Below are 15,280 nucleotides of genomic sequence, written 5' to 3'. Positions count from 1 at the left end.
CGAGTGTGCGGCGGAAAATGCTTGGAAAATGGAGGAGGACGACCGGGATTGCTGACAAACCCGCACTGGGATTCAATTGGTTGAAAATCACGTGCTATGTGGGGGCGTTTTTGTTTACATGCGCCAACGCGAAAATTTTCAACTTCTGCACATCTTCACACATTTCTCTCTCGCACACATCTCACCAAAATCTTTCCAATACAAGATTTTCCTCAAAATCCACCACAAAAGCATTACTTTGTGTGTAAAAATGCATTTTGCATTTTTTTAGATCTCAAAATATTAAAAATTAGAAAATTTTCCCAAGGACCAGAAAAATTCAAGCGAGATCTTTTTTTTAGAGGGAAACACATCTACCAACTTGCTTGAATAACTCAGAAATACTGACCAAGTTGAAGTCCTATTGCTGTCTGCCAGCCACCAACACCAGATAGTGTCCCCGGAGATCTGTCTGGGGCGTTTCCCAGATCCCTGGGATTCTTCTGTATGTGTGTGGCGCCTTGAGGATCTCTCGAGATTTCATGAGGACCATCCTTCCGAAGGGAGGGTGACGAGGTGCTCTCTTTGGCGTGATGACATCTCCGAGACTCGTCCCAGCCTAACTCTGACCATTTTGGCCCTATATTTTCTGGATCTGGGCCAAAATAGCCCACACTAGAATCAATGTTGAAAACACCAAAGGGGCTCAACATGCGAGGGTGAATTTCTGATCTATTGTCGATTTGAAACGACAATTTGCTCACAGACACTTGTCCTTATTTAAATTATGCTGGGAGTGAAAGTTGATTGTACATGAAAGTGTTTATGTTGCAAGAATTGAGCAGAGATTGTGCTAAAAGGATAAAATAAAAATACTAAATGCTCTCTAAATAGGAATTAATTTTTAAAAAATTGTTTAACTTAATTCAATCGAAAACTTTGGCACGGGAAAATAATTATTTCCAGTATGTAGAAGCAGTTTTTATCTGTTGCTGTTGCATTTCAAATTTTAATAAAATCAAAATTAAATTGAAAATCAAACAATCCCAAATGAATGGTTAACCGTCTCTTGGTTGAGGAAGCATTTAGCTTCTAATAGGAACAAAAGGTAACCGCATCATTAGGCCAATATTATCACCACACAGGTATAGGGAGATGAAGGATTTCCCATGGTGGTGTTGTTGAGCCTAGAGACGACAATGATTCCCAGCAGATGGAAAAATCAATTTTGAGCAAAACAGTCGAGCTTCGAGGTAAGACTCAAACTGCGGTCCAGAGCGAACAACAAACCCTCCGTTTCCGTGGGTATGCGACGGAGCATTGTGGTCGGATGGCGAGAGCGAAATGCTCACAAGTGGAAGGATGTGCGATGTGTGAATGGATGTCCTTGGCGGGAGTTGGAAATTTTGGTTGGATAGTGTTCACAACCCTCGGGGTTCAGCGATTTGAGTCTTATCGTCGGGGCGCCGAGAGACAGTCGGGGGTAGGAGAGGAGTGGAAATAAGGCGGAGCAAAGCTGGGATATTGGATTTGACTCTCGAGGAATGCTGCAGTTCAGCTGGGAGTTGTGTACTCTGTGGTGGGTAATGAAACGCTGTGTGTGATGTGTGTGTGACATCTCAACCTTTTTTTATTCCTTCAGGCCCCCCGCCCCCTTCGGTCCGTATCGCACCCCCTTGTCTGATGAAAGAAGGACTGGTAGGGAAGTTTTCCTCTAACACACCCCAGAGGAGTTCCGCTGCAGAATTTTCCCTGCCTGAGATCCTGTGTGCGAGGGAGAGCGAGATAAAAATGCCCTCCTCAAATTGCTAAATTATTATTAGTATATATCCGGCGTGGTGCAACATCATGGGCATAAAGTAGTCAGTTGGGGTTTGATAGTCACTCGGGACGAACGCCCGCCTCTCCGTGCAAAACTTGTACCACGTTCAAATTATTTCAAATATATACCCACTCATTTCCACGCTATGTACAATTCCATATGAGTGATACAAATCCACTGAGAATATTGAAATATCACCGATAGACCTAGTCAAAGGAGGTGATCGCTCTGCCAAGTGGGAAAACGGGTCCTCCAGGAACAATTTTCAAACAACTCTCCACGGGCTCGGTGGTGTGTAAATGTGCCAAAGGGATTCTGGGGCTACCCGAGCAATCTGGGACATGTCACAGTGCGTGAGTGCGTGAAGTGCGGATATACCGGCAAGTGTGAGTGTTGGAACGACTATAGAAGGGGGGATACATTCATTCGCTACGTGCTCAGTACGCGCGAAACTGCGATCGGACAATCAACTGCCGAGCTTCAGCTCGGCCTCGCCCTGGTCCACGCTGGAGCTCGAATGGGGGCGCAAATTGTACCCCACGAGCGGCTCCCGCGGCACAGGAGGCCTCATGTTTGGCTTCTCGCCCGGGAGCTCCGAGCTCAATCAGCCCCGTGGACCATCGCTCAAAGAGGAGCCACTCAGCGTAAGGGCATGGATGCAATCCACAGAACAGAGCAAGTAAGCCAACCCCCTCATTGCAATTTTGATTTCACCGTCGCAATTACCAAGTGATGATTTCTTCATGCTCAAAAAAATTGAGAAATTAAGTGTTGCTGCAATCATGTCGGAAAAGCTCTAAAAATTGCATTTCTTTAGTGTGACAGAAAAAAAGTTGTGGGAGTGTGGAAAATTTCGAAAACTGGATCTATTAAAAATTTATCATCATATTTTTAGAGCACCAAATGAATTTATTATACATGGCTTTTAACTCATTCAATTCCAATTTCACCAATTTTAATTTAAATTCAGCTTTGTTCTTACAATTCATACAAACAATTGAAAATCTGAGAGTCTTAGAGAATTTTCTCGAGCTTTTTTAGAAAATTAAGGAAAACATCAACAAGCTTTTAAGACTTTTAAGATTTTGAATTGTTTCAGATCCTTAGTTGTGTTTCTTCAAGTTGGAAGTTTTTGTGAAGACGAATTCAAAATTGTCTAGAAAAATCAATCTTCAACAACTTTTAACCGACAACATTTATGCACCTTTTGTGAAAAATTCAAACTTTTTATGATATTTTTAAACGACAGTAATATCCATAATAATATCTTTAATACCCCAGTTAATTTACCTTCCATAAATAGTAGGTAACCTAATAAGATTTTAGCAATATCATCCCAGAAGATATACATATTATGTGTCTCTCAGTCAGCATTATCCTATAAAAATTCTAAAAAATAAATCCATTTTGTAAGAAAAAAATTGATTTATGATTAAAAGATAAGAAAAATTATTATTTTGCATTTTAACCTTAAGCCTATGAAATGAAGACTATTCCGACGGATAGAATCAAACTATAATAGAATTCCTTTCATTCTTAAAATTTTCTAGTTTCTTTCTGAGTTCATACAAGAAGGACAGTATTCTGTTTTCTCTCATTCTTTCTATTGTAATTGTTTAGCATCAAGTGCTTTACTTGTAATATGATAAGATTAATAACCTTCTGTAAATTGCTGATTTTTTCCGATTTTACAATGTTAAAATGAAGAGACAAACGAAAAAAAATTGACTGGTAGCTATCTAACTTTTGCACCTTATATGTTACTATTTCTGTATTTTATTTAAAGTATTTTTAAACTTTTCGTGAGTAAGGGTTTGTAAACCCAAAAAAAAAGGTTTAAGAAAAGATAACGCCACCTTAATAAAAAAAAAAACAGATCATTTATTAATAGAAAACTATGGTAATCGTTCCAATCGTTCATAACTTTTCAATTTAATATAAAATAAATTTAATTAAAATTCAAAAGAGATAATTTCGATATTTTCAACGTTTATGTTTAATGTGCAAAAAGTCAAATAAACAATATAATATAAATGTTGGAGAGTTGGGGGAGAAAATGTGAGAGCAATTTTCATGGCAATTCAAATAAATTCAGTGTGTGATCAAAGAGGTGGGATTCTTCACTCCTTTTTCGTCTCTCGCAAAAAAAAATAATATTTGAAAATATTAAAATTAATGTAAAATAATAGCGAACAATATGGGCGGATGTATCAAATTCAATTGTGATGAATGGTATTTTGTGGACCCCACAAAGCAATTTTCTTCATGGCAATGTTTTCCACTATGCAAATGAGATGTGTTTGTTTTTCCCCGAAAACATAACATATGCTCGAAAGTGCATCATTATGTTCACTTTCATGTTACACCCTGTCGCGAGGGGTGCTTTATTGTGACGATCGCACGATAAATCAGCGTGGCAAGTGAGTCTAAATCGAATTTGTTGGGCCTATGGAATGCCAGAGGGCAGAAGGAGGTGAAATAAATCTCCGTGACCCCAAAATTTCCCGCGCAGGAAAATTTGTTGAGTGCACCAGAAGACAAGTAAAGAAGAGAAGTGCCTTTGTGGAGCTCATTCGTTATATTCCTTTTTTCTGTGAGCTAACATTCACCTCATCCACAAATCCTTCTTTTATTGTTTGGAGTTTCTTTTATGACGTCATTTTTCCCGCACTTAAGATTTGTATCTCAATCCCCTCACCCCCCCCCCAAATCGTTTCGGTATGAGAGGGGTTGAAAGTTCTTTCAAGGGAGCTTTTCCATATAACATACTTCATCTACTAACCCAGCATCCTTTTAGGCGCGTCGGTTAAAGGATGAAAATGTAAAGCGAAAAAGCGAATGCGTGCAGAAACAAATTGTTCGATAATTTTTCGGGTTTATGTGAATGGGCAGTATGGTGGTCGCGCAGCATTGATGAGGGGCGATTTTATTAAAAGCTTTTATAGTCTCCTCTATGACCATACCGCTTAAAATGCACACAGATACAAAACTGCCGGTGAAATGGACAATAAAAGTGGCTTATCGAAATTCCCTAAATCATTTGATATCGCTTCGCTATTCCCTCATTATATCCACCCGGAAATTTTAAAGGGCACGAAAATTCGCGCTTTTTTGCGGTAGGTCCTCTTTTTGCATTGAGATATTTATCACGAAACGAGAGCACACCATTCTTCCGTACAGCACCCCTTTTGAATTCTAATTCCATGGCATTGTAATATGCCTTTTATGCTGAAAAGTTTGTCGTAAAATAATTAACCCGCAGGAAAGTGTTTTTCCTTTTTAACCGCGAATGCTCTTCGTTATAAAAACAGACTCAGACAACACTACGTAGTATAATGTAGGTACAAAATTTTGTGGGTGGATGGGAGATGGTAATACATACATCTTGCAAAGTTGCCCGGAAGTTTTGTACACAGAGAAGAGCCCCAGTGAATTAGCAAGTCATCACGGGAAATCGAAATGGAGTCTGTTGGAGAAATTGATGGCCTGAGGCGGAAAAGGACTTGCGAAGTCGATTAAAGATTAATCCACCGTATAGGAGAGTTGAGTTTACGGATAAATGGCTATGGCAATTATAGGTTTCTACTGTATCCATGTATGTATATGTATGCTATATATTTACCTACTGTACATTAATAGATATATAATTATTTATAGATATATTACCACAAAGGGTGTACCATGCATTTCATTTGATCTCAATTCATATTAAATATTTCTATAGGAAGAATTTATTTTGTAGTTAAAAAAAAAGAAAGAGAATAATTGTTTATATTTTACGACTTTTGAGAGGATATTTTTAAGGTATTAAAAACACTGACTAAATTGCTCGGTACACAAAAACACAGCTAAAAGTTTCACAGAGGACATATTTTCTTTAAACATTTGAATAAGTTTTGATAGGATACATAATTTTTGAAAAAAAAGCTTTGAAATTGAAATCAATCTTGAAAAATCAATCTTTCGCGTTCTTTGGGTCATCCTTGACCCTAACATGAAAATTATATTTTCCTGAATTTTAATTAATTTAAATCTTAGTCCAGGTTAAAATTGAACTGAATTTACGTAAATTAGGCTAAAGAAGACGTTCTGGTTGAGAAAAGTCTACTGGAAACTTCTATAGAATAACTATCGTTCTAAAAAGACAGCATGTTCCAATGTTTTATGCAGACGCGAAAGGGTTAAATTGAAAGGACTTTACCCATATTTATATAGCAAAACTCCTTATTCGACTTATTCGATCATGCATAACAACATTTTATAATAACAGTTTTTATAGGACTGTAAAAGTTTCAATAATTTTCGTTAATGTAACTACCTGAAGTCATTGAGAAGTACAGAATGAATGACTTTGTCGATTTCTAAAATTTAATAGGTATGTTTGTTCTCAGTGCATGGTAATTACATTCAATATTCTATTATCACATTTCAATCATTTTTTTTCTCAGAAAATCAATTTGAAACATTTGAAAGCCTTTCTAAGCTTTTGTAATAGTGCAAGTCATTGGGAAAATCTCTCAAAATCCTCAAGATAAATCCCTCATTTTTCCACCCTATTGTGCTATGTGAGAAGTTTTGTCTTTCACCACATGATCCCCTCAAGTGTTTCCCTATTTCTTTTTTCTGACCAAAAAATGTTGTACGTAACATGTCCTTCTTTCCTATTCTTACCGTGTCTGCCGTGCCTGCAGTGTATGGCCCCCAAAGACGTAAAAAAGAGCCACTGACCTGTACGTGAAAGTGTAAAGAATAAATAAAAGATGAAACATGATACGTGATGTGATTGACGAGGCTCTTGGCAAAATTGATTACAAATTGATGGTGATGGGATGGAATTTATTCAATCCGTGCCATTCCTCACTGACTCACTGAAACGAGAGGGCCACCTCTTGGGGATGTGATAAGATATTTAATTATGCAGTCAAATTGATTAATTTGTGACTTGCCTCGGGCCCTTATGTAGAATAATAACTCCACTCAAATGCAATTACATTCCTGACAGTATGCGTCTGGAGGAAGTTATTCTACATGCTGAAAATTTCGCGCCATGCAAAAGGGGTAAAGAAAGGATTTTGTATACTTCCCGCGTGTAGAGAAGCTGTTGTAGGTGGGAAGGATTGTGAGGAAATTAACTTCTCCAAGGCACCTGGAATGATGTGCGCCGAGACCTCTAACATCATTTATCCATTATGGATGGGCATGAGGGCTTTGGGGAGTGGAAAAGGGGCTTTTGGCGCCATTTAATCAAGACGACAATTGGGATTATCCTTTGTTGCGCGGTCGCTACTCAATAATTAAGACATGCCATGAGATGAAGCGAGAAATTCACTTAATATTTTATGCTCTATCATACGAGTACAACCCTCGGAAATTCCCAAATTTTCGCGCGCTTTCTCCGTATTTAACTCAATTTGTTTCAAAACCCACAAGATGAGCATTGCTCATGGTGCAAAATTCCATTACGACACTAATTGCTGAACGCTTCCTCCTATGCTAGTGACGACAAAAGGAATCTCTGCTTCAATTTCAGCTTGTGCATCGGAAGGGCGCACTTCGAGAAGCAACCACCGAGCAATTTGCGAAAATCCAACTTCTTCCACTTCGTTATTGCGCTGTATGATCAAGTTGGGCAACCCATTGAGATTGAGAGGACGGCATTTATTGGATTCATCGAGAAGGATCAGGTAAATTTACAAAAAAAAAAAGATTTTTTTTTCAAAAGGAGGAAAATTTGCCAAAAAAGGAATTTTTTATATAAAAAAAAAGAAGATTTAACAGGCAAAAATTACTTTAATGAATTAATCGGATTCCTTAATGATTAGCGAATATACTTTTTTTTTTTTGATATTTAATATTTAATATTAGCAAGAAAGATAATTGGCTCATGTTAATTTTCTTGGCACCGCCCTGAATATACAGCTTCATCTATAAAAAAAATAAATTTTGTATTTTAGTTAAGAACAGAATATTAAAGAAGAGAAAAGCAAAAATTCCTAAATAAATTACGAGGCTTTTTCCTTAATAATTTAGGTATCGCTACTCTTAACTTACAAAATCATGGTAAAAAATTTCCATTTAAAGATTAAATTTTGAGTATTAAAGAATAACATTAAGCCTCAAATTTGTTTAAAAAAATATTAAATTCGATTTTGGGAAACATTACACTGATCATCCGGATTATAGCAATTATGTGCCTCCAAAGTGCAAGGATTATAAAAAGTTTGTCGATATCCACTTTCATTTTGAGCACAAATCTCGTCTGGTGCAAATGGACAATTTGTTGGACAGCCTAAGACTAAAATAAACGGATAAAATTTATTTAGCATTATGTAAAACACAAAATAGAATGAAAATTTTTATTCTAAAATCTAATTCATTGAAATATTTCAACGTTAAGATATGTTAAGATTGCTCTACGCAGAAAAGTTATAAAATAAGCGTTTCATCTGATCTTTCTGATTTTTTCATACCAGTTTTAACGAAGACAAACGTGGTAAACAGAACAAAGATTTATTTCATTTTTACTTCACTTTCTTCTTCTTGAACACGCTACAAAAATTAAGAAATTACTAAAAATTATAACAAAATGTTTTTCCTTATAAATGATATCTCAAGCGTGACTGATAATGCTGAGAATGAGATCATGATATATTTAAACAAGTGATATTTTTTTTAAAATGTTTAACTTTATAAAACATTTTTGTCCTCGTGCTAAATAATTGTTGTTTTTGTTTAAGATATAAATATACCTTTACCTTTAAATATATTGGATTAAACCAGATCAGCGTCAATGTAACGAATTTTCTACTATTTTCCTCAAATTAAAATTGCAAAATATACATTTTTGAGCATTTTTCTGTGGTAGCTAATGCACCAAATTTCATATGAAAATTTCAAAAAGGATAAATGCTAATTTTTCCTGCTTTAATATATCAAATTTTCTATGTTGGTATCTTTTTACAAATTTAATCATTTCAAAGTGAACTCTGTGCAATATGTATGAGCACTCATAATGTGAGAGGGAATCCCAGAAACGACCCTCAATCTGTGATATCAGACAAGATAAAAATTTCGCCCTCAACTCATCATTTCTGAGACGCAATAAATCCCCTTTCCATATGCGGGATGGCAGAAAAAAAGAGAGAGGAAAATTAGATTTGGAATCATGCAGGGAAGTTAATTAGAAAAGGGTCAATTTCTCATGTGCAAGAGCGAAGGAAGTTTGAGAGAAAGAAGCAATTAATAAGTTGATTTGGCAACTTTTTCAACCCCTCAACCAGAGAATTTTCCTTCGAATTCGCAATAATTTTCTGATGAATTTTTCTCCGTGACTTTGCAGGAGGTGGACAGCACAAAAACCAACAATGGCATTCACTATAGACTGCAACTTCTCTATGCTGCCGGTAAGTTACAAAGACACGCCCACAATTTTCCATCATTTATCTTATACCTTTGGAAAATGGATTTTCGCAAGAGATATACCTCCACCAAGGATTGGCTGTAGAGAAAATTATGTTAGAACTTTTCTTAGTCGCCTTGTTTAATTTTCTAAAGATAGAAGATTTGTAAGAATTTTTTTTTTAAATTTATATTTAATACTAAAAATATTCCAAGAATTAGAATAAAGAAAAAACTAAAATATTAATTTCACTTAAATTAATTTTAATGCACTTGTGTGATTCTCTCAGGTGGCAGACAGGAGCAGGATATTTATGTGCGCCTCATAGATTCTGTGACGAAGCAAGTAAGTTAAATAAAACCCCTTCAGCAGAATAAATTATTAGCTTGTATTTACGGGTTGGGGGCATACCCTTTAGGAAAATGTGAAGCTTTAAAAGCATCTCATACTTGTAGAGTGATTATTTACAATTATACAAAAGTCACATATCGTCTCGTTTTCATGTGTGTGGCCTTTCGCACATATCATATGAACCTCTTCGCAAAGGGTTTGGCCCTTGTAATAATTCCAGAGACTTTAATCTCCTGCGCAAACACACAAACACATTAGGTTTAAAAACTTTTATTAATGAATGTAATTATACGGTCCCATAATATTCAAATGACAAAGAGGATCCACCATCGAGCCCCCAACTTTTCCACGGAGGGTGAAATGGAAAAAAAAACCAAAGGGTGAGTTGTATTGTGAAATGCCGTCGGTTATCGCGACTATACCCATGAACTCGCCACTCCAGAAGGACCCTCGAAGTTCAAGGGGTTTATAAATGAGTGTTTTAAAGGAAATTGTAAATCTTCTAATAATTCTATACATTTTTAAAGGAAAAAATATTATAATACAAAACCAATGATAATGTAATAAATATGAAAGTCTTATCATATTGAAACTTAGAGCACTTCATGTTTTACATTTTATATTAGGAACGAATGAACGAAAACACTTTCCTGGTGGAAATTGGTGGTGAACGAAAACACATTCATCAGGGCATTAAAGTATCTCAAGTCGTTTTACAAGTTTTTCTTGGTGTCGTGATAAATGAAAAGATAAGATTTAGTTGGGCTTAATAAATCATAAAAAGTTCCTAATATCCACAATCATCAGAAATATTTTCGTATTCTATACAAAGATTATTTTTTGTTGATCCGGTCTTCGTCAGTAGGAGCTTTTCTTTTTAACCAGGGGATAAATTCTCTAAGAGTGAAAAACTCCCGTGATAAACTCCTGAAGGCTTTAGCGCTAAAAGAAACGTGAAAACCGGGAAAATCGTACTAGAGTTTATCAAGGATGCATTATTTTTCTTAGAGGATCATGTTCACGTGAACATGTTCCTCACTTTTTCCCTGCAAAAAGCTTTCGGGAGTTTATCACGATAGTTTCTCTCTTAGAGAATACAGCCCCAGGAGTTAAAAGGAAAACTCAATTCTTCTTCTAGAGCTTTCGGCTCCCTTTGAGCCATTCTCAATGGATCAAATTGCACAATTGGACGTTTCCAGGAGTTTTCATAAGGAATGTGCAATTTGATCCATTGATTGAGAAAGGCTCGGAGGGAGCCGAAAGCTCTGGAAGAAGAATTGAGTTTTCCTTTTAACTCCTGGTTAAAAAGAAAAGCCCCTACTGATGAAAACCGGATCAACAAAAAAATAATAAACACCCACGTCATAATTTAAAATATTCTACAAATATGTATAAAAATCTTTAAAAATTATCATTATTCCTCGATGGAGTACAGAAAGAGCAACCTTTAACTAAAATTGAATTGATTTGAATTTTCTACCTTAAACCACGATAACGGACTATAAGGACATTTCATTACATATAAAATGTTCATTGCGACATTGTGGCCACTTATTAGCCTCTCTACACATCTAACCGACCACCCTCCACCCACGCACCACCCATCCACAAGGTAATGTGTGAGTTAACTGCGAGTGAACTCCTCGGGCCCCTAAGGGTGCATCGCACCCATTTGCTTCTACATATTTTATTCGCAGTGCCATCAAACGCTGAAATATCGGGGGGTCCGCCAACGCACTCGACCACCGCCACACTTTCAATCTAGTTATCCGGAATGACATAATTTCCACCCCCTCATGCATTTCGTGCTTTTCGCGTGGCACGAATTGAATTTAGATGGGATGCGCCGCGCCCAAAGTCCATGGGCCCGCGTCAAGTAAATGGCAGAGAGACCCACCAAACGAGCCACTATCCGCGTCGCATTTACCGCTGAATTTAGCTAATTGGCAAGTTGTGTGGGTGGTTAGATAGAAGAGAGAAAAAAAATGTGTCAAGCTCATATAAATGCCGCTTTTTTATATTTATGACGTGTGGAATGTTCCAACTTGTTTCGCATCGTTAAGAGGAACTTTATTTACGCAGCACGAGGGCGTGATATTAAGTGTTGAATGGCGTTGAATTCTTTTACACCTACTACTCTTCGCTATATATACAACGCAAGCACACCCCTCATTCTCACCCCGCAGGGATAAAAAAAAGAAGTCAAGAGACGTCTTGAATTGCCTCGTAATCTTTTATCACAGAACTTACTTTTAAAATTGAAATGACGTCGCGTTGGGTGCAGCAATTGAATTTCAAGCTCTCTCCTCACTCTTGATCTCATATCAAATTTACTTCATTGTTTTTCTACGTTCTTTTCTTCTTTTATCTTGTAGTTTTGGGTGTTATATATTTTTTTCTGGTAAAATTACAAGAGCAATAAATATTGAATACCTTTTGGAAAATTGTATGAAGATTTTTCCAAAAACTTCGATCCCTAAAATTGATTTCTTTGTAGAGGAACCTGGGGTAAAATGGTGAATTTTTGGGAGATAATTTTTCCTGAGTTCCGTGGAAATATTTGAGTTTTCCCATGACAACAATTTCGCTAATTTTCCGGCCTACAACTTTGTCTTAGACTATTTCTCTCTAACTTAACGGGAAAATGCATTTTCAGGGGGTGTATTTTCTAAGAGTGAACAACTCTCGTGATAAACTCCCGAAGGCTTTGTACAGGAAAAAAAGTGAGGAAAATAAACATGATCCTCTAAGAAAAATAATGCATACGTGATAAACTCTCATAAGATTTTCCCGGTTTTCACGTTTCTTTTAAAGCACTAAATCCTTCAGGAGTTTATCACGGGACTTTTTCACTCTTAGAGAATTCATGCCCAGGCCATTTTCTTAACCCTCACACTTTCACCATTTTGCCCCAGTTACCCCTACCTATCTTTAAAAAAGCACCAATTAATAATGATAAATCCCATTGTAAAGCATCCTATCTCTTACTCGAACCATTTCATCTTAATGCTTTATAAAGCATAAAGCATTTTTCATAATTCTTGAAACAAAAAAAATGTTGATCAATTTCCCAACAAATTGCCAGCAGAAGCATCATCTCAACGATAGCTGTCTGCGCTGTTAAGTATTGAGGGAATGGGGAAGTGATTGAAAGAATTGCGAATATACTAATGTCTGTCCTTTCATCTTCATTGCTGGGCTTCTTTCCGCGCGAAGAATCGTGGGAGGAGGTTTGAATTTCCTTAATGGAAATCTCCTGTCGGGGATTGCATTGAGGTTTCTTGACACGGGGGTGGACTTTTCGTCGCGCGCACACTCACCGCAATGCTAAATACTCTTGACTACGGTGTCAGGGTGTTGCACAATAAAGCACCGCTTTTGCCTAATTAATCACTCCGCCAAAATTTGTACAAGTTACGCGCATGCCACCCTCTTCTATGGAATGTTCTATCCTCAATATTGCAAAAGGGGCCAATACTTGCCACCCTCCTGTTTGTATATTTGCAATTAATACTCCCTGCAATTGCTACTTTTTGGCACTTTTTTTTTTATTCTTACTTGCCTCCCATACAAATTTGTTTATGTTTAGGTGTACCTTCTCCCGTCCGAGAATTGAGAGGGAAAAAAGAATTTATCGTCCATGTAAGGATTTGTGGGAACAGAGCACGGAAAGGGAATACAAACGAGCGTGAAGAAAGTAATGAACTTCCGTGGGTGGAAGGAGAATTCGAGAGATTTAATTGCCGTCTGTCGAGTAAAGCTTTTAATCACTTGATATCTTGCTATTTACTCTTAGCACAGAGTAATAAAATGAAAAAGCATAAAAGTTTCATGCATCAAAAAGTATGTTTAAAAATCACGATGATGACGTCATTGTTTGCATTTTTTGCCAAAATGAGGAACATTTTTACAAAATTACGCGTTTTCTTTGTTTCTCTGACGATCTTTCATTAACCCTTTAAGGTTTTTTGGGTCATACGCTGACCCAAACGTGAAACATTTTATTTTTTCAATTATTTATGAATGTAATTGTTTTTCCATGTTACAAATGCATCAAATTCACGCATAAGGGGTCAAAGAAGACGTTCTGAGTGAGAAAAGTCCTCTAAAAAAATTCATAGAATAAAAATCGCGATAAAAGAGCGCATGTTTCAATGTTTTTATGTTTCACGTTGGACGTTAAAGGGTTAAAAATAAAACGCATAAACTCCTTCCATATAATTTTCGCATTTCAAATGGAAAACCCATCTAAAGTAAACAGTATGGTTCATAAAAGCATTAAAAAATTCGCTATCTATCTTCAATTTTTTTGGATTAGCATTATTTTGCAATAATTGTGCAGAATATGAAAATTATCAGCCATGCACCCCTCGATTGTGCTATGTACAGAATTTCTTCGATGCTTAATCAATAGTTATCAGTCATGTGAAATTCTGGTGCGCCAGCGTATCCTCCTGAGACCATTTCACTGAGGGGGGTGGAAACGATTGAATGGTGTTTATTCAGGAGATTATTTGATGCGATTAATGCGATTTCCGTTAGCGCTTTCCGCGTGCATTTGCCATTCCTTTCGTGCGAAAAATTTGCATAATCCTCACATTTTGCTCAAGTTACTGCCTCATTAATCATATCCCACGCACATATTCATCGTACAAGTTGCAATTCAATCTTGTGTGACACACTTGAGTGTAATTTTCTTTTTTATTTGATTGCGGCTCCTTTTCTAAAAGGGGATGAAGCACTTGTTGGGTGGTGATTTTTCTCGTCAAAATGCAAATTGCGTGGGTGAAGGTGTGCGGTCAGAGAAAAGTTTCTTTTTGTGGAAATTTTTGCGAAACTCCCACCAATCATTCTGGGGGATCTTATGTCGACATGGAACCCTCCATGCACCTTTTTCCCACCCGGACCTTCCATCTTCATTTGATATTCAAACAAATTTTCTTCCCATATGGACGTCTAATGCTATTTCAGGGGGCATAAACATCGAAAGTATTTTAAATCTACATATGGACATGAAGGAATACGATGTGCACCCTGAAGTTTCGCCCCTCTCCGCAGAGGGCTGTTAAAAAGGTGAATTTTCTATGGGCTTTTTAGTCATCTTTTGTATATATACCATCAACTTGTTCACCGCACAACACAACACAAAGCCAAGGGGTCCGCAATCGCACCCTAACGAGTAGCCTATTCATCTCCTTGCTATATATCTACATATGTATGTATAATGGGAGGAAAGTGCAGTGGGCACATTGGGTGGGAGAGGGTGCAAAAACAAGAGGCAGTTCGGGAAAAAATAACGCATATGGTCCTGTCTTGTAATGTGATTACTAATCTTTTCCACCATGCAATGCATTTCGCCTGTAAAGGCACATAAAAGAACAGTTGCCAATCAGATTAAATTTCCATCGAGTGTGGTGCGAGAAAATGCCTCATTCTCCCTTGAATTTTTCCATCTTCTCCCACAAGCTCCTCAGTGAAAGGTTTTCTCACTCAGAGCTAAAAGAAAAAAAAAAGTGTAGTACATACACTGCAAGAGGAACCTCAAATGTGATATGCGATAGAATATCAATAGGAAAGATTTACTGATATGCCACTTTCCACTCCATCTCAGTATTCATACGACACTTTTGCATTAGCATCTCTTGAACGCTACCCTACTCAAAGATACATTCACTTTCCCAACCTTCTACATTATAAAAGAAATCAAGAAAAAAAATTCTTTTACATTT

The 15,280-nt window shown here is 36.9% G+C and overlaps 1 protein-coding gene across 2 annotated transcripts in view; it reads left to right on the top strand.

Moving 5' to 3' along the window:
* Positions 1-456: 456 nt before the first annotated feature.
* Positions 457-15,280, top strand: part of LOC129791895 (transcription factor collier) — a 28,115-nt gene continuing 13,291 nt past the window's right edge. For both annotated transcript variants that reach the window (XM_055830512.1, XM_055830511.1), the window contains exons 1-5: positions 457-1,558; positions 1,622-2,480; positions 7,332-7,485; positions 9,141-9,204; positions 9,490-9,545. In XM_055830512.1, coding sequence (XP_055686487.1) covers positions 2,371-2,480; positions 7,332-7,485; positions 9,141-9,204; positions 9,490-9,545 — 384 coding nt within the window. In that variant the 5' untranslated portion in view covers positions 457-1,558; positions 1,622-2,370. The remainder of the gene's footprint in view (positions 1,559-1,621; positions 2,481-7,331; positions 7,486-9,140; positions 9,205-9,489; positions 9,546-15,280) is intronic.

The sequence above is a fragment of the Lutzomyia longipalpis genome, chromosome 3, assembly GCF_024334085.1.
Source record: "Lutzomyia longipalpis isolate SR_M1_2022 chromosome 3, ASM2433408v1".
In the NCBI taxonomy this organism is placed as follows: Eukaryota; Metazoa; Arthropoda; class Insecta; order Diptera; family Psychodidae; genus Lutzomyia; species Lutzomyia longipalpis.
The sequence above is the reverse complement of the archived record's forward strand: the minus strand, read 5'-3'. Positions and strand labels throughout refer to the sequence as shown.